Raw genomic sequence first — 25,964 nt, 5'->3', positions numbered from 1 at the left:
TCTGTCCATGTCAGGAACTGTCCAGAACAGTAGCAGATTCCTATAGGAAACCTCTCCTGCTCTGGACAGTTCTTGTCAAGGACAGAGGTGGCAGCACAGGACATACAGAAGCTAATAAGTACTGGACAGCTTTTTTTAATAGAAGTAATTTAGAAATCTGTATTACTTTCTGATACCAGTTGATCTAAAAACAATTTTTCTCCAGAAGTATAGGCATCTTGGCTTCTCCAAGAATAATGTGCAAAAAAAAAATTATAAAAAAAAATGACAAAAAGAAAATAGAAACAGATTGAGGCTGGGTTCACACTACGTATATATTTCAGTCAGTATTGTGGTCCTCATATTGCAACCAAAACCAGGAGTGGATTAAAAACACAGAAAGGCTCTGTTCACACAATGTTGAAATTGAGTGGATGGCCGCCATTTAATGGCAAATATTTGCTGTTATTTTAAAACAACGGCTGTTATATTGAAATAATGGCCGTTATTTACTGTTATATGGCGGCCATCCACTCAATTTCAACATTGTGTGAACAGAGCCTTTCTGTGTTTTTAATCCACTCCTGGTTTTGGTTGCAATATGAGGACCACAATACTGACTGAAATATACGTAGTGTGAACCCAGCCTGAAAAAAAAATCTAGGTGATAGACCAGAGAGCCGTCAGGAATAGTTGTGAGCAACATCAGCCTTTTGACCTGTTCTTGAATCACTCAAAGGCTTTAGCGGAGATCTCAGAAGGTACTGATACGCCTTGCTGAGATCGATATAGTAAGGAGCCTTTGAGGCTGTGTGATATAAAAAAAAATAAAAAACTCACATGGAACTGATTCCTACTATACAATATTTAATTTTCTTGCAGTGTGTGATTTTGTGTACTGGGATTAGATAATTTCTTTTATATAGCTGCCCAACTCTAGAAGAATCCTAACCTTATATCTGTGCAGCCCAAGTAACTGGTCGGCACTCGCTATAAATTCCCATAAGATTTTGATTAAAAGAAAATTCTAACTAGAATGCAAGAGTCTAAATTTTCTTATTTGTTTATTTTTGTGTTTGTTTTTATGTTTTTTATGTCAACTTTTTTTTTTCTTTTTGAAGCACCAAAGAGGACAAGTTTTCAGTCGGGATACAACCACCACCGGGAGAACTTCTCTTACCTGTAACCATGTCGGAAACAGACTTTAAGAAAGAACAGGGTAAGAAAGCTGACACTGTGATGTATGTTACATCAGTCTTCTCCAAGCTGTGGCTCTACAGCTGTAGAACTACAGCTCCCAGCATGCCCTGACAGCTGAAGGCTGGAGAGCCACAGGTTGGGTATATTTGCTTGTAATAGGAAATTTTCTGTCTGTAATTTTAACCGGTTTCCGGTTGCTATATTGAGGTGGGTTACTGTTGACAGGATCTGACCTCTGTATTGTCTTATCAGTTTCTTCAGTACTCTATTCTGTCTCTTTTCCAGAAACAGTGCCACCTATGTCCATAGACTGTGTCTGGCACTGCATGTTATTTCTGTTTGTTTGAATGGAGATGAGCTTATTGAGCACATGGACAGACATGATGCTGCACATCCTTTTTCCTAACGTGGGACAATCCCTTTAAGCAATAGCATGTGTAGAGAAGACAGAGAACTATACAAATATGACCAGTCATTGGAGCCCTTTGCATAAGATGACCTGTAGGATCCCATGTCCTCATTTGGGTTAATAATTCATCCACCTAGCTTATCGCTTTTTGGACATAGGGTCAGAGGCTGATTCTCTTTTTTGTTTATATTGTTGATTTATCAAACATGGTGTAAAGTGAAACTGGCTCAGTTGCCCCTAGCAACCAATCAGATTCCACTTTTCATTCCTCATAGAACCTTTGGAAAATGAAAGGTGGAATCTGATTGGTTGCTAGGGGCAATTGAGTCAGTTTCACTTTACACCATGTTTGATAAATCTCCCCGCATGATTCGAGTTCCCTCCAACGTATGGGGAATGAATACTTGAGGTATTCCCCCATACTTATGTGGCTGCCTAAAGGCCCTATTCCACCAACAGATCTGACGACAGATTATCTGCCAAAGATTTGAAGCCAACCCCAGGAGTGGATTTGAAAAGAGGAGAAATCCAGTCTTTGCTTTATAACCTGTTCTCCAATTATAGTCTGTTCCTGGGTTTGGCTTCAAATCTTTGGCAGATAATCTGTCGTCAGATCTGTTGGTGGAATAGGGCCTTTAGATCCACACGCTCTCAATGTTAGGGTCTGAAACAGACAATAATAATGACTTATATTTTTTGGTCAAATCAAGATTATTGAAGGGATTAGAAAAACATAGCTGATTTCTTCCCAAAACAGCGCCATTCTTGTCCTCAGTTTGTTTGTGGTAATGCAGTTCAGTTTTAATATCCCACACAACCTGAGGACAAATGTGGCACTATTTTTTAGAAGCAAACAGCTATGTTTTTGTACATCTTGATAATCCCTTTCAAGACAACCTTGACCTTGTCAGAGGACGTGGCATTTCTTGCAAAGGTCCCTCCATCATTGAGTAGAAAGAAAGAGGATTTAAATCAGCATACCTGTCATTTTAAGAAAAAAAAATCTCATAGAGGCATGTGAAAAGTGAAGTGCACAGCTGAGTGTTGCTTCTCCCTGTTCTCTGCTGCCACCTCTGTCTGTGACAGGAACTGTCCAGAACACTTGCAGATCCCTATAGAAAACCTCTCTTGCTCTAGACACTTGCTGTCACAGACAGAGGTGGCAGCAGGGAGAACTGTGTCAGACTGGAAATAATACAGCACTTCATACAGTACATACAGCAGCTGATAAGTACTGGAAGACCTGATATTTTTACATAGAGGTAATTTACAAATCTGTATAACTTACTGACACCAGTTGACTTTTTCCATCGGAGTACCCCTTAAAGGTCAATCGGTGCCAGAGTTTTGTAATTTACGTCTGTTAAGAAAATCTCAAGTCTTCTCATACTTATCAGCTGCTGTATGTCCTGCAGGAAGTGCTGTATTCTTTCCTATCTATAGAGCAGAAGAAGTTTCCTATTAGGATTTGCTGCTGCTCTGGACAGTTCCTGACATGAACAGGGGTGGCAGCAGAGAGCCTTGTATCAGACTGGAGAGAATACCCCATTTCCTGCAGGACATACAGCAGCAGTTAAATACTGGAAGACTGGAGATTTTATAATACAAGTAAATTACAAATATCTTGCACTTTCTGGCACCAGTTGATTTGAAATATAAAAAATTTGGGAGGTGAACAACCCCTTTAACGGACGTTGTTCTTACCTATTTTTAATCCGACATCAAGGAGGTTTCCTTTTAGAGATCTGTATTGTCTTGGTCTTTCTCCCCTGATGTATCAGGTATGTGAGCGGTATAAATGGGCAATGAAAGTTAATGTTGTCTAACTAAACAGCTAGTGTGCTTCAGTGTCGGAGTAATCTTACATCAGATTAGGATTTTTCTGTATGTGGACACTAGAACTGTTATCTTGTGTTACTGACGTCCATTGTCATCTCTTCTGATATTTTTTACCTTCTGCTGGCTAAAGCCTTCATTGCTGCTTAAGTGCTGCTCTGCAAATAAAGGTGAGTAATGCCTATTCCATTGCCTGAGAGAATAGCTATTGAAAGCCGCCCTGGCGAGTATCTGCTTCTGTTTGCTGTGTAGCTCCATGCCGGGGGACAAGATATCATAAGGGTCCATGTCAGCCAGAGACGCACAGACCGTTATTATCTAATCCATACACTCTTGTGTGTTAGAAATGTGTTGTCTATGTGTTATTGTTTGCTTTTTTTTTTTTTTTATTATTATTATTTCCTCTAAAATCCTTGGCTATGTTGGTTGTATTTCTTGCCCACAGGAATTAGGACGTACTAACTTGTATACAGAAATCGTGAGTAGTCTAAAGCATGAGGCTTAGCCAATAGTAAACTGCAATGTCCTCCAGTTCTAAAGAAAATTATAAATTGCAATAAGTTTATTTGCATCTTTTAAAATTAGGCCATCATTGTAGAATAAGAAGCAAAGTGAAGCACCAGCACATTGTAATCGGTATAAATCGGTTCAGTCTTATGATCTAAAAACATGGCTGCCTTATTTTTCAAAAGAAGAAGCACACATGTTCAGGTCGAGTATGGTATTGCAGTTCAACTCCATTGAAGTGAATGGTATAGAGCTGCTCTAACACATATAACATGTGGACAGGTGGGGTGCTGTTTTTGTAAGAAAAGAGCCATTATTTTCCTATCCCTGGACAACCCCTTTATTCATGATGAAGGCCCCATACAAATTAGTACAAACTCAACCAAATTCACCAATTTTAGTTCCAGCCTGCTGTCTAATGTGTATGGTGGTCTCCTGACTCTCCCCTGACAGATGCTGTTGAGGGAGAGAAGGAACGAACATGTTGGTTTTCAGCAACATGACCCTTTCTGAGCAAAGGGATCTGCTAGCGACTTGCCTCCTCTCTCCCCATTCCGAAGGCATGAATGCTCAATCGAGGAGAAAGTTCATGTGTATGGGGTGAATGGGTGAGAGAGAACAGTCGTTCAGGCTACAGCTGTTAAAGGTGATCCTTGAGGCAATGTTAAAGAGGTTGTCTACCCCAAACTTACTTGTCCCCATTCAAGTGCTGTACTCGGCTCTCTCTGGCGGTTCCATCCATTCTCTATGGAGCTGCCAGAGAGAGCAGAGTACAACACTTGGCTTTTTCCGGCAACTCCATAGAGAATGAATAGAGGCGCGGGTCATGTGCCGTACCCGCAGCTCTCTTTAAAACATGTCATGATCTAAGCAACATCAAGTAACATCATATAGTTGTGGCCACTTTATAATTATGGTTTTACTACGTATTGGCCAAACACTGGGTTTATAAATATTTTTCATTTTTACCATTTTTACTTGCTTAAATTTGTACAAAGCTTGCAAGAAGTAATCTACAAATGTAGAAAAAACACGTCCACATGTTATTCATTGATCTTGTGCTTCTCAGCAGGATTCAATCTGATATTGTTAGTATATTTTCTGATCACAGTGTACAAGCCTCTTACCACTTCACCTGATTTACACTATTTAGTAGGTCTCATTTATGTTCGGGTCACACTATGGCCTGAAGTGGTAAGTGAATCCGTACAGTGTGATCAGAATGTATACAATGTCTTTATAAAATGAGAATAGTTTGGCACTACTTTAGGAACCACATGCCTGATCAATCCACCTCTCCCCTCTGCCAGTCCCTTTACTGGCCCAACATTGCCCAACAAATTCATTTTAAATTGATGACTATGATATACGAGGCCATCCACAGCCCTTCCCCTTCATATATCTTTAACCTGATATCCCTCTACAGTCCCCCCACACAACCTTTAATCCTCCAATGACCTCCATTTGTGCTCCCCCTTATTCGTACCTCACACAGCCACCTCCCTCATACTCTGGAACTCTCTACCCAGATACATCCGGCTTTCATCCACCATCAAGACCTTCAGTAGACACCTAAAAGCCTATCTCTTTATACTAGGCCACAAACCACTAGACTACAAATTATTCTGCATCATACTTTGACTAGCTGCCCTTTACCTTCTGTCTTCCTCCCCTTACCTTGTAGATTGTAAGGAAAAAAAAAAAAAAAGACATAGCCACCTATCCCTGGAGTGAACCAGTCTTGATAGAGTTGGATATAAAGAAGGATTTTACAGAATGTGAGTGCCACTTCCGTTTTCTGCCTCGCGGGCAGGGTCTTCTATCCCTATTTACCAGTCTGCCATTTACCTTATTCATGTAACGTGTTTAGATTTTGTAATGTTCCTGTTTGTCACCCCCTATTGCTTGTATAGCGCTCTGGAATGAAGGGTGCCTGAAAAATAAATAATAAAAAATATTAAATGGTAGTACACAAGAATAAAAAAAAAAAAAAAAATTGGAGTATTGGCAGTGCTCAATTTAATATATGCAGAAAACGTAAGTGGCACTCACCCTCTATAAAATCCTTTACTTTATATCCAGCTGCATCAAGACTGGTTCATTTCCGGGATAGGTGGCTATGTTTGTTTTTTTTGTTTTTTTTCTTTTACATCTATGTAATCTTGCAAGAAATATTTCCCAAATTGTCCAAAGAAGCCATAGTGGTGTTATCCTACGCTATCAACGTCATCTCCAGCCAGTGTTTCCACTAAATAGTACTTGCAGAGTTTTTCTTGCTAGCGATTCCATTCTCCTTTTTGGAAAGACATCAGATGAAAGTTAGAGGTAAGGTGTTTACTTTGTCTTATTAAGATTTATGAATCTATCTTATAAATCCCTTGCAAGCAAGATGCTAATTCTTTAACTAGTCGGACACTTACTATTTTCTGGCCCCTTAACTACCTCCAGCAATCATATTTGATGCCCCTTAATTAAACTGGCTTTTTTCCCCCCTTCCCAGGTTCTTTTCCACCTCAGCAATCGAGGCGATACATTTGCTTACCACGCTGCTATCCTAAGTGTTCTTTTGCATGTAAATTAATCTTAATTCAGTTTACACTGTCATGCTGAGTGGTACAAATTGCCTATAACAATAAAACAGCACGAGTTAAAATGGGAGGGGGCTGGGCAGGCGGATTGACTGTGTGCCTTGTCTGATAGGATGTTAGTTTTCTTTATGCCAATACATTAGCTGGCAATAATGAATCTTCTCTTCGGAAAAACATGGTATAGTTGATTTTTTAATTTTACTTCAATGGAGCAGTACCTTGTCTTTCATAGGAGAAGTTAGACAAAGCATTAATGACAGGAGTGTTAAGGTTAAATATGAAGCGGCGCATCCACTCGTATGAATGCTAGCCATCTTTCCATTTGTGGGAGCTTTGCAAAAAAAAAAAAAAAAAAGTCCTGGCTTTGTACAAAATTTCCTTTAATTATAGACGGCAGGAAACAGGCTTTTAACATAAACATAGTTGCATTCATTTACTGAACATTTGCTCTTCAATATAGCCTAATGGAGAAGGTTTAAGTCCTAAGTGAGTGTACACTTCTGCTGGAAATGTTAGGTCAGCCGGTGCTCTCCGCTTAAAAGCAACTCTATGCCGGTAGAGTTTTCCGTCTCCATCCCTCCTTTTTCTATCTTGAGCTGCTTTTTAATAGAGAGGTTAAACCTCCACAAACACAATGCAATATTTCCTTATTTTACGGCCATTTGCACACTATATTTTTGATGCCTTTTTTTTTTTTTTTTAGCAGTTTTTGCCTAAAAGGTACTTAAAAAAGTCTTAAATTGCACATTTTTGAAAAGAGAATAATTCGACCTTTTCTTCCGTGCTGTTTTCCTGGTACAAGTATGGTGCACAAATTTAGTGTCAGTTCCCAATATTTTAGACTGCTTTGATTTTTTTTTTTTTTTTAATGTAAGGGGTACTATGGTATAGAAAATTGTATTGAAATAAAACTCTCCCCAGTTCTATATTACCCCAAGATATATAACTTTCTAATATAGTGTTATCACTACTAGTACTGGCTTTAGCGTGCTTTTGTGGGATTCACCCCTAACAGGAAGTTGAAAATAAAATAATGACAAAATATGTATTGTCTACAGTTCCCTCACTCCTCCCGCTCTTCATAGACAACACATTTAACTTTTGATGTCACTGGAGGCTAGGCTGGATCTTGTCTCTATGCTCTAGCCACACTCCCTGATGTGATGTCACATCAAAGAACTACAAAAGGTATTATCTACAGTTTCTTTGCTCCTCTGTCTCGCTCTCTTGACAACACATCACCTCTGATGTCACAGAAAACATAGAAAATTGTCGGCAGAAAAACACCACTTTTTCTCATCTAGTCACCACTTCTCCATCTAGTCTGCCCTTTTAGTATTTCCCTTCTTATTATCTTAGGATAGATATATGTTTATCCCAGGCAGGCTTACATTCAGTTACTGTAGATTTACCTACCACATCTGCTGAGAGTTTGTTCGAAGTATCTACTACTCTTTCAGTAACGTAACATTTTCTCATGTGGTTTCTAATCTTTTCCCCAACTAACCTCAGATTGTGCCCCCTTGTTCTTGTGTTGATTTTTTTTTTTTAATTTAAGAACTCTTCCCTCCTGAACCTTATTTAGTCCTTTAGCATATGTAAAAATGTTCAGTCATGTCCCCGCTTTACCTTCTTTCCTCCAGACTATACAGATTCAAATCCTTAAGGGGTCATTCACCTGTCTGTAGAATCCCATCCTTAGACTGTGTTCTGCAGACTGGACCTGGGAGCTCCCAGCATTCTGATTAAAGGGGTTATCCAGCGCTACAAAAAAATGGCCACTTTTCCCCCTACTGTTGTCTCCAGTTCAGGTGCAGTTTGCAATTAAGCTCCATTTACTTCAATGGAACTGAGTTTCAAAACCCCACCCAAACTGGAGACAACAGTAGGGGGAAAGTGGCCATGTTTTTGTAGCGCTGGATAACCCCTTTAATTATGTGGGGAACTAAACAGTTTAAAAGCTCATACTACTGTACTGACACAGCCGCGCGGCTGTGTCAGTACACTAGCGCAGACTCTTAAACTGTTAAGGAGCTCCCCAAATCATAATTAATCATGATTTTGGAGGCTCCCAGGTCCAGAATTATATGGACGTGTGAATGACCCCTAAATCATTCACACAGGAGGCTTGGTTGGCTCTTTTTTTCTGAGCTCTGTTCCTGCCCCCTAAGTGAAGTTATCATTTCTGACCAGCCCTTCCGGCCTAGATACGATAATAGACAACAAAAACTTGTACACGTCTTTTTTCGCACTTCATTGTAAATCCTTTATCTTTGTGTAGTTTCTTCAGATTTATGGTGAATGTTTTCAGTCTACTCAACCTTCATTGGATCATGTGATTTGTATGTGCTCGAAGGAGAATGTAACAAGACTTGTACAAGTCACACGTCTTACTCAGATGAGGTTCTTGTATTCACACAATCTGGTGAAGGTTGAGTAGACGACAGATGTTCACCATGACTCTGATCTGCTAGAATGATACAAAAATAAAGAAGTGTGAAACAGTATGGCCAAGGTTATTCTCTTATTACCCTACTAGACATGGCCACATATGATCATCACTGAAAAAATTACTATAATTTATGGATTAACTGGATCGACAGTGATATATTGATTTGTACAACTGGATATAATCGACTAGTTAATGGGTAACAATATTAACTTCCCTTGCATTGTAGTCATTGACACTGTTGGAGAGCAATACAAGATACAAATAGCCACATTCCTGGCAAGTAACAGATGTTACATGTGCACGTTTTTGGGTGTTTTGGTGTTTTTTGTTTTTTTTTTTAATTAAATTAAGCGACTTACTTAGAGGGACTGTAAACTCAGCTTCCCAGTGTCTGCAGACACTTAGAAAATTATGTTGTGCTTAGGAGCCCTAATTATTACAAGAAATGGGGTCTCAAGCCCCCATTCCAACTCACTACATGAACACAAAAAGTAGTATTCGGGTATGCACCCTGTTGCTTTATACTGTATTTGTGGGGCCAATGGAAACAGCTGAGTGCTGTATTCTTCATCAGACTTTGTATGCAGCAGCCCTCCACATGCATGGTCACTGCTCTGAAACCAGAAGACCCCTTTAGGCCATGTTCCCACGCATTATTTTTGAGCAGTATTTTGCAACCAAAACCATGTGAATTGAAAACACAGAAAGGCTCTATTCACACACTGTTGAAATTGAGTGGATGGCCATCATTTAATTGCAAATAACGGCCATTATTTGAAAACAATGGCAATTATTTGCTGTTATATGGTAGGCATCCACTCAATTTCATCAGTGTGTGAACATAGCCTTTCTGTGTTTTCAATTCACATGGTTTTGGTTGCAAAATACTAAGCATAAATACTGTGTGGGAACATGGCCGAATATGGGATTTCACTGCATGGCTGAATACAGCCCTGTATTAGGAAGGACTTTCCATTGTTGTATCAGGAATAGTTCAGTTAAATTGGGCACCTAAATCTGAAACCCCCATTGATAAAAGCTAGGCATATAAATGTTCCATGTCATATACAAGGCTCACGGCATATATAAAAGGCCTTTTACGGTGTATACTGATTTATATTATATAGCAGACATCATGTTCTAGGATGCCATCTCTACAGACAAATTGGCGGCACGAGTTTACCAGTTATATATGGGTGTTTACGTGTTATGTATTTGTGCATAAAAACCCTCACTTCTATATGTTTTTCTGTATGAAGTCACACTTACACCCAGATTTTGTGTCAGCTGTTTTTATGTACACGTTTATTTAGGACGCTAACAGGTTTTTATGGTTTTGTATGTGTTTTAATGGAACATCTTATTTTTTATGCAGAATATAAAAATATTTCAGTTTGGCGTTTCCTAGAGTAGTAAATTCTATAGGTTATCGTATTATATTTTCACTGCTTCTTTACGCTATAAATGGATTGATGGTGATGGAAAGTGCTGTTTACTGTGTTTTTTTTTTTTTTTTTTGCAGTAAGAGTGTTTATTACTTACATTAGAATTTTCAACATTGCCATTCACAACTAGTACATCTCATCCTTGAAACTAGGACTAGTCACTTATACCCTCTAAACTCATATAAATTGCATTTCTGTAAAATGACTTCTCTCTTTAGGCCTTCAGGCTTTTCATTCAGGGGGTTATTACTTGTTATAGTATCCATTTTGTTGCTAGTCTTCCTATTTTACATTTCGTTGCTGACTTTATGGTTTTGTTGCTGCGATTAACACAGATTTTGGCAAAAAAGGGCCACAAAAGTGGCACATGTATAAAATACCCTTGAAGAGGCTGTTCCAGAGTTTATTCCCATCTCCACTAATATATTTATACTTGGCTCATCAAGTTAAATATTTTTGCAAAAACATTTATTTAGCAAACTTGCCTCTTCCTAATCTCCCGCTCTTTGCCTTCCATTGTTGACAGTTTGTTGTCTAAGGACCAGTTCACACTGAGGAATCAGTGCTCAATCAGCGAGGAAAGTGTTCCAGGTGGAAAGTGTTCTTGCAGAATTCTCATGGAATTCTGCGTGGAATCTGCAAGGAAAGTGTTTTCCTGGGAATCCCCTCTAGCGGAATTCCACGCCAATTCATTTTTCACTTATTCAAGTTCTAATTTTCCAATTCTATATACAAACCAGCCTGACCATTGCTTTTAAAACAGTGTAGTGGTCTGTAACCTAGACAATGAGCTGTCAACAATGGGAGGTAAAGATCAGCATATCAGGAGAAGGAAGTTTTTTAACTCAATGTGTTTGCAAAAATATTTAACTTGACAAGTATAACTGTTAGTTGAGATGAGAATACCCCTTAACGTTATAAAATTAGATCAGGTTTTAAATTTTAATCATTAGGGAAAAAAATCCTTTATCTAGTTGTTGTATCATTCATGTTATTGTACCCTTGTACACCTTGTATGCCCAGTGCTGGTGGTCATATATGCTCAGTTCTGTTTCCCATTTTCCTTGGAAGTGCGGTCTCCTTAGTTTATCCTGGCATTCTACATGAACCTGGGTCTAGATTGGTAAGACCGAGACCGAGTTTACGTATGTTTGGTGGTCCAGAAGCCGCCGCGGCCTTTTACCAGAAACTGATGGCACAAAAATGCATCAGTTGTCATCAGGCATCCCATCCTTTTTTGTTCATTAACCATGAGTTCTTGAAGACGCCAGATGCATTCTTTTGTACTTCGTGTCCAGTGATCCAGCATCCAGATCGAAGCACCGGCTAGTTTGAACTGTTCCATTCAAATGAATTGGATCAGTTCAATCCTTATTTTCTCTCTGGAGCTTTGCTAGTGTGTCGGAGAGAAACTAAACTGTACCTCCGGATGAATATGAAGGGGCCTTATATGTAGACCAGCCAATGAGAAGTGTTTGGTCTCTAGTCCATCAACCTGCTATGGGACTTCCAAAGATAGGGGCATATAGGTCTCCACTGCCTTTTGAAAGTCATATAAAGAGTGTGTGGAGCAGCAGCTGCTTTACTTATAAGGAGACAAAGGACTTATATTCTTGTCATTGGTGGGGGATCCAGCCAGTAGGGGATAAGTAAAATTTTGGGGTTCCCCTTTAATTGTTGGACAATTTTGCATTGTATTATCCAATATGTCTAATGTTCTTACCTAATTCTGTGCGGTGTCTACTTCAATATGCCAAAATGTTGGCTTTTTGTTCTATGGAGGGTACCTATATATGTTTATCTTGAGAGGAGGATAAAGTAAAGGAAAAAAAAAATTAAAACTGTTGACTTCCATGAATTGGCACAAATCTATACATAATAAATCCTTATTCTCTTCCAATTCTGCAGCAAAGTTGACGGGCATGAATGAGAGTTCAGCGACTATTACAGTATCTCCGAACAATAGTACACCGCAGGTGGTGGTACAGAAGTTTTTAGCTGCTGCCAACCTTGGAGTAGTAGCCTCAGGCCAAAACACTATACACAGGTAAGTGGAGAAGCCAACTGCTTTCCATAGCACTATAGTGCAACATTGAAAAACTTTACATTGTAATTGACCAACTATGTCAAGTGACATTTAATGGTCATCTTCCTCTTCAATTTTAATACCATTTTTGTCATTTTGATGGATGGAGGCCAAAGTGATTGATAGGGAGTGATGTTGAATTGAGCTTCCTAAATGCCAAACACAACATCATTGCCTTCTTCAATTAGGTTAGTATCCTTAGGTTTACTATCGCAGTGATCACAACTCTAATATTGATTTAGTTGTCTTCCTCGTATAGATTATAAGGAGACTCACCCACTATGTATGCCATCACGAGTGCTGAGGTTTTTTTTTAGATTTCTTTACTTCGCATTTGCTACTTTCGTTTTAACGTTAAAAAAATGCAAATTATTTTTGTAGAAGCTAAATATTGCCAATGTTTAAAAAAAAAAAAAAAAAAGTGGGATATAAGGGGTCGCTGTCGTGTTTATATCTATCTATCGATATATGTACCCTACCCAAAAATCCACTTCCTGCACGTTTATTACCTCTGACAAGCCCACCAGAAAATGTCTCCCTGTATGTACATTGCTATAGGATGTTTACTAATGTTTATTTTATTTTATGTTAGGGTATTGATTGCTGATGGTGGGATTAATTGACTGCATGGGGTCGGATTAATTGACTGCATGAGGTGGGATTAATTGACTGCATGGTGGGATCAATTTGAATGGTGGAACTAATTGACCTATGCATAGCCAGAATTGTTGGATTAACTTAGAACTGAAGACCCTGGACACTACACTTTGGTGACAACTTTGGGGATTGTGACCTAGGGTGTACTATGTTCTATTCTGACTTCTTACTTTAGAAATGTAGAGAAATGCTAAGAGTAATGTGAAGCATGCAGCTTCACGCTTTACTTGACATTTTGCTCTCTAGGGGGAGCACTATTCCTCTTCTTGCTGAAGACTAAGGGTACTAAGTAACACATAAACACACATTAAATGTGAAGAAGCACCTGGTACCGGCAACTTGATTGCAGGTTTATCTGATCCGGCTCCATGCTTGATGTCAGCACCAGCATTGTTCCTCTTTTTCCCATGGATCGTATACACTTTCCATCTTCTCTAATTCAGTGTTTACTGTATACATAAATATAAAGGCTGTGTACAATTCTATTTAGTTTCTCTTCTACTGCCTTCCTGTTTTCACATATAAAATTAGGTTTATGGTATCAAAATAGTGTATTATTGGAGTAAAAGAAGCCAAAATACTAATAATCAGGAGGTTTAGAAGCTGTTTGGCCAGGTGTGGTTGGGGACACTGGCTAAGTGAAGCTAAAGTTACCATAACAGAGTAATGAATAAAAGACCACACTCTTATTTTGGAACGTGATAGGAAATCGACAGCATCCCATCTAGCATTAGGCCCAGACTCAGATCAAAACCATGCTCAAATAGTCACCAAGTCAGGCTGGAGTTGCAGACTATTATTTATGTATTTAGTTACTTGTTATTTTTTTTAACAATACTTTTTTAATCCTTGTTTTATTTGTTTAGTGTTTTATCATTATGATCTCATTCAATAATAATTTCTGTGTATAAATTTAACCTTAAGGGTACGTTCACACCTAACGACTCGCAGCGGAAATCTTGCTGCGAGTTTAGAAGCGAGGTCTGTTACGAGCCAAGGTCCTGGCAGGTCTCTCTGACTACATACTCACAGCGATCTGAAAGACCACTGCAAATATGTAATGCAGCCACCCCCTTAACCCCTTCATCCCCCTCCTGCCCGACTCCCGCTCTCTGTATACATTACCTCTCTCCTGCACGGGTCCCGGCTTCCTGCTCTGCCGCCCAGCCAAACAGTGTGTTGCCCAGCCGCAGCCACAGATTGGCTGGGCGGCAGAGTAGTAAGCCGGGAACCTTGCAGAAGACACATATACAGAAAGCGGGAGCCGGGCGGGCGCTTTCTTACAGAAACAGCACCCATCTCTCCTCAGTTTGATTGTGGGTTTTGCAGCTCAGTTCCATTAAAGTGAATGGAGCAGAATTGTAATACCACACACAACCTGGGGACAGGGGTGGTGCTGTTTTTGCAAGAAAGTAGCTGTGCCTTCTTTATGCCTGGATAACCCCTTAAAGACTATGGCCTAAAATGTCTTAACTGACTGTATGTATAGTGTTCAATGTTTGGATGATGGGATTGACTAAGAGTACTATTACACCAACAGATCTGATGAAAGATTATCTGCCAAAGATTTGAAGCCAAATCCAGGAACAGACTAGACAGACAGAGACCAGACAGAGAACAGGTCATAAAGGAAAGACTGGATTTCTCCTCTTTTCAAATCCACTACTGGGTTTGGCTTCAAATCTTTGGCAGATAATCTGTCGTCAGATCTGTTGGTGTAATAGTACCCTAAGGGTCCATTTACACAGAAAGATTATCTGACAGATTAAGAAATCTCAGGCATTCCTTTATGAACTGATCTCTGTTTATAGTCTGTTTCTGGTTTTGGCTTCAAATCTTTGGCAGATAATCTTTCTGTGTAAATGGACCCTAAAACTGATCAGGTTATTTCAGAAGACTTTTTGTTCATCAGACAAGTTGCTTTCTTCAAGTTTAGTGTGATAGAAAAATCTGGTATCAAAGAAAAAACTGTAAAGGTATAGATGGAAGGGGGAGGCTGTTCCAGGATCACATGGTTCGCCATATTACGTTACAGCGTTGCTTCTCCAGGCTTTGCAGCTTAAAAAAGCACATTAGCAATTCATATAGCTTCAATGGTAATATTCACATCACTAATTCCTCAACAGGGGATTAATATCAATGAAGAGTACCCATGATATGCATACAGTGTAGAGGCAGGCATTAGGAAAATGTAGTCTCAGTTGGCAAGTAACTAGTGCCTCATGAATATCTGCTCATGAAATGCCTCATAAGTGTCACACATTCCTAGCGACTTGATAAAATGCAATCTCATGAAAAATAGATTCAGCCAACAAAATGGCTGACGTGCGGCTCGGAGCCTAGGATAGGATTAATAATGTAATTCTTAACCGGCAGACATAGCCGCTTTTCTATTGCATTTAACATTTCTATAGATCTGAAACATTACTGTTTCCTCCCTTTCCTGGAGCTGGGCTAGACCTTAACCAGGGCAAAGATCCAGTTTACGGTAAATACCCTTGTACCCAAGGCAGAGAGGCATGTTAGTACCGGGCAGTGTCCCCGTCTACACAGCCACCATTGGAGACCTCATATGGGTTGTCACCTACCTTTCCAGTACAATCGGCACAGATCACTTTGAAAAGTTCATTGTCTATCCGTATCTTACATTGTTAGCGTGTAATAAACAACACTTAAAGCCTGTAGTTCCATATAAAACGTTCTTATTTTATTTCATCGTAACCAAAGGTTCACTACACAAACCGACGCGTTTCAGATGCAACAGTTGACGTGTGGGACAAGCACATCACGAGTATGGGGATCTTGGCTTGCTGCATGCAAAACACATTGGTTGTCTACTGATGTTTTTGAAATAAAATGTTGATAAGGAGCTGGAGCAGTTTGTTCAGGTGTTGTTTATGTTAAGAATATGATATTTTGTATATTTTGTGAAGCCATTACAATATGGCGCTGACTAGAGATGAGCGAACCTGCCGAGGTTCGGGTTCGTATTAACCTGAACTCTCGGCGTCTGATTCCCGCTGTCTGCAGCCTCCGTGAAGAGGGTGGATACAGCCGGAGGACCGCCTGGAAAACTGGGATACAGCCATAGCCATAGGCTGTATCCCAGTTTTCCAGGCGGACCTCCAGCTGTATCCACCCTGTTTACGGAGGCTGCAGACAGCGGGAATCAGATGCAGAGAGTTCAGGTTCATACGAACCCGAACCTCGGCAGGTTCGCTCATCTCTAGCGCTGACCATCTAAACACGTAGAGATGTCTACATTCCTTAAAGCTTATGTAAGTAAACACTGGTGCTATGCAACTAGGGGTCCTATTAGGTGAAGCGATTTTTAACGATAAATGATTGCAAACGAGGTCGATTGCAGAACCCTAGTCGTTGGTTACGATCTTTACTATGATCGTTTACTCCTTCTGATCCCAGCAAAAGAACGAATGATGTGCACATTTAGCTAATGATTAACAATGCTTTTATGTTTAGCTTAAAAGATGTGATCAACGACATGCAAACGATTTTTCGATTGTTGCCTGCATACATACAAAACGATTGTTTAAAACTGAATGATATAGCTGTCCCATGTAATAGCGCCCTAACTCTTTTTGTACCTCAGCCAAAGACGTACTGACACGAGCCTTAGTAAAAGAACATTCTCCCCCCCCCCCCCCCCCCCCCCCCAATAAATATTGGTGGCTGTCTTTAAATAACACAGCAATGTGTTAAGGCCGTTTTACACGTAGCGATTATATTTGCTATAACAATCGTGCCCTAGCGCTATCGATTTTTTTAGCGAATGATTCTGAGGTTACTACATTCACTAATTACTGTTATGAACGGTCGTTTTTACACCGTTATATGGTCGCTAGTACACGAACAAATATGCGAACGATCGGCAAACTACCAACGATGATAATTTTTCAACATGTTGAAAGACCAAAATGAACAATTTTTCATTCGGCGTTTTATCGTTGGGTGTTATTACATGGACAGATATTCATTTCGATCATTTTAGCGAATTTTTAAATGATCGTTCCGTGCAATAGGGCCTTTAGTGTGCTTACTCTCAGGGCGCGCTATAAACTATATCACTTTGAATTCGGAACAGGCAGTCAATATGACAGCATTTTTTAGGTGCATCAGTATCACAGCTTTCTCATACTCCTGAATGGAAGATTTTCTTTTTTACTAAGCGCTGTGGGTTTTGGAAACATCTCACTATGTCGCAAGATTCTTCTTTCTCTTGGTCAAATATAAATATGCAGATAGAACCTCTAATAGAATATTTCATTGGCTCAAAATATTATTTTCTATGGAAGTTGAAAATCATGTTGGTCTTAGCATAAACAGTGGTGGCATACCACACCCATGTGCCGCCAATGTCCAAATGATGGGTGTGTAACTTCCTGTGGTTGCTACAGTGAAATGACAGCGATCCTACTATAGGACAGCACAATGCTGTTTCCTGACAAATCTACATGGATTGCATTGGAGATTTAATACTCAGTGAGTTATAGCCAATGCTAACCATGCACCTACCGGGTCAAAGCCAAACTGCACCACTAGAGATACTTGTGGTACAATGCTTTCCATTGTCTCTTTGCTCTAGCACGAGTTCATTCTTCTGTATCTGCACCATTGGCCCAAGTGTAGATTGGGAAACATCTGGAATCTGTCAGACTCAAAAGATTAACAGTTTGCGCTTCTTATTCGTGTTAAATTATTGGATTTGTACCAGTTGGATGTGTGGTCGAACATAGGCTATATAAAGAGCTGACCAGGGAGCTTCCAATGAAATCCATGTACAGTAGGGTTGGCAGGTGACAACTTGGCTTGGTGCTCTTCTAGCACCGTTTCCACTTTTAGCAATCGTTAGACATTACAGTGTTGGTACCCATGTGTGTCGGATATTGGTGCAACTTAAAGGAGAAGTCCCAGAAAATTTTTTATTAAAGTATTCTATTGCCCCCACAAAAGTTATACAAACCCCCAATATACAGTTATTATGGGAAATGCCTATAAAGTGCTTTTTTCCCTGCACTTACTACTGCATCAAGGCTTCACTTCCTGGATAACATGCTGCTGTCACTTCCTGGATAAAATGGTGATGTCACGACCCGACTCCCAGAGCTGTGCGGGCTGTGGCTGCTGGAGAGGATGATGGCAGAGGGATGCTCAGTGACCCCCCAGTGCTCTGTGCCCCTCAGTGTCCCCCTGCCATCATCCTCTCCAGCAGCCACAGCCAGCACAGCTCTGGGAGTCGGGTCGCGACATCACCATGTTATCCAGGAAGTGAAGCCTTGGTGCAGTAGTAAGTGCAGGGAAAAAAGCACTTTATAAGCATTTCCCGTAATAACTGTATGTTGGTGATTTGTATAACTTTTGGGGGGCAATAAAATACTTAAATAAAAATTTTCGCCTGACTTCTCCTTTAATTCTAGTTATTGGAAACGATCACAGAAAATTGACTCCTGCCCTTTAAACATGACACCATTATGCCAACAATGTCTATGCTGAGACATCCCCTTTAATTTTCGTTCACCCTTTTGCTATTAGGATTTTGAAACAAAATTCACCATTTGCTCAGTCTACATGATTTTGGTTTTGAAATGTGACTGGTGACTATGAGGACATAAATTACGCATTGTCAGCAACCCTGCAGCTTACTGCCATCACGTGTATTTTGGCTTTGGTATCAGTAACTGCGTTCTCGTTCCTCACAGTAGGGGTCAGCACTGCTATAACATCAGCAATACCTGAATACATTCAGATTTCCTAGAAATAAGTACAAGCCTTCTAGCTCAGGGTAGGGTGTTCACAATTTGCAGTATGAACAGCAGCAAATGCAGTGTCAGCTCCATCATAATATTCGTATATCCTTCACTACATTATTCTACTGTGGATTCTAGTAAATCCTATTTAGAGTTGTGGTTGTCTAAGTGTATCAGACTATATAAGCACATAACTGATTTTCTGGAAATCTGTGTGAAATGTTTTTCAAATTCTTTACACAAAGTTTATTTCAGTTTTAAATTCAAAATCTGTTTATTTTATAAATTTTCATAAACTCAAATATTTTTCATAAATTTTTTATTTGGACATGTTACTAAAAACTATGAATCGCCAGCATTCTTTTTTTATTACCTTAAAAAATTATTATGCTACCCTCATTTATTATTTAGTTTATTTTCTTTCTCCTTTTTCTTTTTTTTTTAAATCATGCTGCTGTTTGGTTTTATGACAGTGATCCTAGTTGCCAGTGTATGTTTTCGGGTATGTTTGATAACTTTTGGCTAATTATTTTTATACTGCCAGGGCAGGGCAAGGCTTCGCCTCATCGTCTTTCCTGCTAATAGGATTCTGTCTGCTTCAGCAATCAGTAATTGGAGGTTTCATGTACAGAGACAAAGTTTTAACAGTGTAGCTCATTGTCATCGCTTCTGGCGGCTACACAAAAGAGAGGGAAAAGGAAATTAGGAGCGGAATGTAAATACAAAGATTACAGATTACATTATTATGTGCCATAAAAGTATACAAAAAAAAGGGATATCAATACAAATACACATTTAATATATAGTATGTGTGGCTGTTTGTCGATGTGTGTGTGTGTGTGTGTATATATATATATATATATATATATATATATATATATATATATATAAAATATTAGTGTATATAATGTATATATGTTTTTTTTTTACATGCTTGGTTTGCGAAAGAGAATAAAACCTGAGTTCCTTATCTGACTATACTTTCACCTGGAGAATACAATACAGAATATTAGCATTTCTTTTAAGAATAACTTAGTCTAAATCTTGGCTGTGAAAAAAATCTAAAGGGTTTTTCTTCTACTGGGAAATTTCCTATTCAGTGAATGACTACAGTAGTAAAATGTCCTATTCAGGGGGAAAAACAACAACTCTGGAAGCATTTAGTCTACAGAGCTAATAACATTCCATTGATATTGTGGGTTTGTGATCTTCAACCAGAGAACTAATTGTGATTAATGCTGTCACAACAGAGAGAGAATATATTCACTCTCTCCAGAGAGACAACACATACGCGGATGATTTAGACCCTCTAACAACACATGTTTAATTTATGCTTGGGAGTCCATCCAAAACACCACCAAATTCTCCCATCAACAATAGATAGAACTTTTCTTCTTTCCTGTCTTGTCAGCATTCTTAGCAGACGTCTTGCAGGCGCAGCGCAACTTGGGAACATAAGGCCGCGATGAATAGTAAACATATAGCGAATAATTTTACTTTTGAACATCCTGTTTTTTTTAAGGATATAGTCATTAGAGTTGTAATGTGTTTTGATCTTGTATTGTTCTGCTTGTTACCCCTATCTATTGTATAGCGCTCTGGAATTAAGGGCGCTTTATAAATAATAATAATAGATTAGAAACAAATCCTGATTAAAATATAAAATATAAAATAAAAGCTAAAAATATAGAATAAAAAATTAATACATGCTTATATAACAACAGTATGCATATTTTCTATAGTGTGTGTGTGTGTGTGTGTGTATCTTTGTGTGTGTATGTGTGTGTATATATATATATATATATATATATATATATATATATATATATATATATATGCACACACATGCATATATATGCACACATACTATAGAGATGTGTGTGTGTATATATATATATATATATATATATATATACACACACACATACACACACAAAGATACACACACACATATATTATGTATTTACATATATATTATGTATGTGCATATATAGTGTGTGCATATAATATATAGCGTGTGTATATAATATATATATATATATATTGTGTGTGTGTGTGTGTGTGTGTATATATATATATATATATATATTGTGTTGTGTGTGTTTTATATATATATATATATATACACACACACATACTGTGTGTATATATGTGTGTGTGTATGTATGTATATATATATATATATATATATATATATATATATACACACACATCTTTGAAACTTTTTGTGTTTGTGTGTTAGATATAAAGTAAGGACCAAAAATATAAATATTCATTTTCAATGTCTTACCTTGTGTTACCTAATTTTGTATCCGCCCCGCTTCAGCCATTGCTTTTAGAAGTTTAATAGAAAAGAAAACAACTGAAAACCTAGTTAGCATGAGATGTGAGAGGGGAATAAATATTGATGTGTATAAAGTACTAATTACATATAAACTGGTTAACAAGACTGAAATGACATGTTATGCTTCTCAGACTAGTATAATGCGTTAAGAGGTTCTGATGCGATAAAAAAAAAATAAAGAAGAAATTACTTTTCATTTGAGGAGAATCTGTTTCCTGCTTAAGTGGCTAATATTTTAATTAAGTCTGGTGTGAAGTTTTTTTTTTCCTCCTTTTCTAAGGATCTTTGATAAACTCTCTCCTTTATGTTGATGGTAATTGAACAGATCCCGGCAGAGCGCAGTGTACGCGGTGAAGGGCCCATGCTAATTGTCAGGCGGGAGACACTGACCAGTTGGTTTGCTATTGTGCAGCCGGGGCCGTGCTGTCAGTAGAGCAGTTTTATTATTTTTGTATTGTCAGCTGTTGTCAGGGCTAACCGCATGCTATTGTGGCTGGAGATGTTTCACAAATTGAGGCAGATGGCTCTGATTGAGACACGTGTCATTCAGAAAGGGAAGAGGGGAAAGCCATCTAGAGTGGGGGGTCAGAGCGGGTCACAGACCTGCTCCCGTACTTGTTAGTGTTTTCAAAGGACCATGTGCAGCAACATCATTGTCCTCCAGTTAGCAGGGAAAAGAGGGGCATTTACTTTGCATAAGATATACCATCTAGGGCTGCGACTTCTCTATTCTTGCCCATGGCTTGCTATGCTGGCGGAATGAATTAGCAGGATTGACAGAAGTCCTTTGTATCTGAGATGGCTTTTCAGTCAATTGACGGACACAAAAGGACAGTTTTGCTTCTAATTACGGGTAATGAGGGGGATTTATGTGTTTTGGAATTTTTCTGCCGTCGTAAATCGTAACAAAACAAATTTCCTTTTTTTAAACACACTTTTTATGACATTGTTGTAATCAATATTATTAGTTTTTTAACTTGGGAGCCAGGCTTGAAAAAAAACTGTATGTTACTTGGCCCTGGCACTAATATATTATACACAGCGGCATATGACTATGTAATAAACACACACTTGTACACTGTATATGGAAGCTGTGATCGGTGTATTCACGACCCTCTGTTTTTTTCACCCCCACTTCTTTTTGCAGATTTGCAGCGAAGACTGTGCACAGTGGGTCATTGATGCTGGTCACAGTGGAGCTGAAGGAAGGCTCTACAGCTCAGCTCATCATAAACACGGAGAAGACGGTGATTGGCTCCGTTCTGCTGCGGGAGCTGAAGCCTGTCCTGTCCCAGGGGTAGCCAGCTTACATATGGACTTCAGAATCTGGCACAAAACAAAAGTGCCTGGCATCCACTACTGCTGCCTTTCATTTATAATAATAGCCCTTCCATCTGGCAGTAGTGGGAAGAATACACTCTGGACAATCTTGTCTCCTGCTTCAGAATGCTAGTATCTATCATGTATGCAAGCCCTTGTGATGGTGGAGTTTGCTAATCAAAGATCATACATTTTTCTGTCACTTATCCCTGCCATTTGTTACATTTTCTAGCGGTTATTGGAAAACCTTTGTTTTTTTTCCTATGATACCAGTCCATTGAGCACCTGGACTGGTAAAGACATTGTTACAGTGCGCCACTTGAGATACGACCATGGTACTAAAGTGGCCATGACCGATCCCGTCACATTCTTACATACAGTATTTGATAAAGTTATGGGTTTTATACAGTTATGATCATTCCTACTTTCATTTCACCTTGTTGAATAAATGTTGAAAATGGTGAACGAGTTCATGTATGAATAAAAATGCTGCAAAACTTTAATAAAAATGAGTGCATTTCTGTGTAATAATCAAGACTGTGTGTTTATATGGACAGTTTACGTGCTTAGTATGTGCCTATCCCCTCAATAAACCAATGGGTGGTATTAAATGGGATGCGTAAGTTTAGGCCTCATTCTTCATTCCCTGCACGGTCCGTGTATATGGACAATATGCTATAGAATGGATGGCGATACTCATTCATTATGATGTTATGCGCTTCAAAGCTGTTTAAGCTTTCGTGCTACTGTACGGGGCCCCTGCCATTAAGAAAGTGATGTGATGTCATGAATTGTAGGTGAAAACAGATTGCTGATCTCAGCAGATCCTGCTCCACACTGATGAGGGGCAACACCTCGAAACAGCTGTCCATGGATGGATATCTGGCCTTGGTTTTTCCCTTGTCATTACATTGACTTATAGGGCCACTAAATATGGTGGTTTAGGTGGTTTCCCTACATGAGCCACCCCTTGGCTGGGTCCTTCCCGGAGGGATATCTGTCTAGTCCTGTGTTTCATGACTCTTCAATGAGGCTCCACGGCTCCTCTTTTGTATATGAATGGTAGGTGGTACATATCAAAGTAACATCCACATAATGCCAGGATCCAAGGTTTTCCAGCAGAACATTACCAAGGCTATCACACTGTTTGCCGCCAACTTTGCCAGAGGTACATTTAGGGGCTTCTCCTCCCCTGGATGGGACGCACATGCACCTGGCATAGAAGAGGAAGAAGCTGAGATCGGACAATCGCCTATTGAGAAGGACCTGATGTCATTATATTATTATGTATTATATATTAATGCCCTAGATTGCAATGCTTTAGTGTCAATTGCATTATAAGCAACATTCACATTTATCAATCATACTGATCACAAGTGATGATCAACAAAAATGACCCTTAGGGTGGTATTACACGGGCCGATGGGGGCCCGATAATACCTGTAAATGAGCGCTGATCTGCTAGATCAGCGCTCGTTTACTGGGCCTATTACACGGCCCAATAATTGTTTAACAAAGGCTGCAAGGACATCGTTACCGATGTCCTTGCAGCCCGTGCTTAAACTATATACTTTACCTATCCACGATCCAGGGCTACTCCTGCGGTCCGCTTCTTCCTGGGTCCCACGCGTTCTAGCTTCAAAGCGGCCTGTGATTGGCTGAGCGGCCTGTCAGCTGAAGCTAGAGCACGCGGGACCGGGGAGAAGCGGACCCCAGGAGCAGCCCTGGAGCGTGGATAGGAAATGTATACCGTCAGTCGCCGGCCACGCGGTCGGCACCTGACAAATATAGGTTATAACCTATATAAACGATCAGCCGATGATCGTTGACATCTGCTGATCGTTGTATTTATTACACGGAACGATGATCGGCCGATTATCGCTCCGTGTAATAGTACCCTAACACACACAGAATCAAGCAAATCATGATAATTGGGGAGAGTTAATGGGTGTTCAATAGAGCTGTGTTTACTATCTTCGTATATCAGTTTTTTGGCGTAGAAAAGTTCAAATAGTTTTTGTAAGCTCTGATTAGTGACTTTTTTTTATCATCTATGCTACTGCCACTACTTACAGGGTTATTCTCATCTCCACAAGTATATCTAAAACAGGTTATTAAATGTTAAAGGGTATAGATCTACTCTGCAGCTCGCGGAGCGTACCAGCAGTGGCTGCAACAGTAGTTTTACCCCCCACCCATGAAAAAAATGTTTTTTTTTTTTTTTTTTTATTTCAACGCATAAATATTTTTTTTCCCAGTTTTGCAGCATATTTTAGGGAAAAATTCAGTGTGTCATTGCAAATTACAATTGGTGTCGCAAAATAGGGGTTTATGTGGGTCTTTAGGTGAAAAATGCAAGTGCTTTCAAACACAAGAAAAAAAAAAATTGGCTCAACCAATTTTAAGGCAAGACTCTTAATAAATTAAGTTCAACCCTTCAGAATTTTACATAAGAATGACATGTGAATTCCAGTCCCTAAACCAGATCTTTCTAACCCTATATGCATTAAATCTTTCATTACACAAAGCCGTTTTTTCCCCTACACATTTTGTATGTAAATCCTTAAAGTGCATCACATTTTTGGGCACATTGGAAGCTTATGGGCCCCTGAGGCGGCCACTCCCATATTATAACAATTTAATTTCCCAGGCTTCTGATGTTCAAATGCCGAACAATCGGAGTTGCGCTCATCTTTAATAGAGTACTGCATATAACCAAATGAAAGTTGTGAGAGCCTTATCTCCACTAACTTCTTGCATCTTATGAAATTTAAAAGTGAGCTCATTTTACGCGCTAATCTTTATCTTTCATGGTTAGGGTAAGTTCATGTGTATTAACTCACCTCTAGGGAAACACATGCTCTCCTTAGTTACTATGCACACCTTATTACGCCCCCTGGTAAGTTGAGCTATATGTCTCTGTAGGAACGAGATATACCCGTCTCTTTTGACTGGAGAATGGCAAGACATTGCAACTAAAACAGCCAAAATCTTGATCAATGCAGCTTTGGTGGAAGCAAATTATAAGGTCTTACTACGTTGGTACCTGGTCCCAACATGGATTGCCGAGATGGTTCCAAATGACTCATTCTTATGTTTTAGGCATTGTGCGGAGGAAGGCAATATGTTTAATATCTGGTGGGCGTGTCCGAAGGTGAAACTGTTTTGGAGATAAATTTTTAACATGTTTTAATTGATGCAGTGTAATGTGTGTATGTCTCCTCTATCGTGTAGGATTGAATGAAGTTGGTCATTAACCATTATTCAATTAAGCTTAGCTTTTGCCAGCTCCAAGGGAACCCCTGCCACTGCAGCCTTTTTTGTCATAGAATTATGTCAAAAGTTTTGATCGTGGAGAAGACCACACCAGCACTAC

The 25,964-nt window shown here is 39.3% G+C and overlaps 1 protein-coding gene across 2 annotated transcripts in view; it reads left to right on the top strand.

Annotated features, from left to right (window-relative positions):
- AP3B1 (adaptor related protein complex 3 subunit beta 1) overlaps nucleotides 1–23,097 on the top strand; it is a 156,331-nt gene extending 133,234 nt beyond the window's left edge. For both annotated transcript variants that reach the window (XM_069963026.1, XM_069963025.1), the window contains exons 25-27: nucleotides 1,101–1,198; nucleotides 12,325–12,463; nucleotides 22,416–23,097. In XM_069963026.1, the coding sequence (XP_069819127.1) occupies nucleotides 1,101–1,198; nucleotides 12,325–12,463; nucleotides 22,416–22,569 (391 nt within the window). In that variant the 3' untranslated portion in view covers nucleotides 22,570–23,097. The remainder of the gene's footprint in view (nucleotides 1–1,100; nucleotides 1,199–12,324; nucleotides 12,464–22,415) is intronic.
- Nucleotides 23,098–25,964: the final 2,867 nt, after the last annotated feature.

This window comes from Dendropsophus ebraccatus, chromosome 3, assembly GCF_027789765.1.
Source record: "Dendropsophus ebraccatus isolate aDenEbr1 chromosome 3, aDenEbr1.pat, whole genome shotgun sequence".
NCBI classification, from domain to species: Eukaryota; Metazoa; Chordata; class Amphibia; order Anura; family Hylidae; genus Dendropsophus; species Dendropsophus ebraccatus.
The sequence above is the reverse complement of the archived record's forward strand: the minus strand, read 5'-3'. Positions and strand labels throughout refer to the sequence as shown.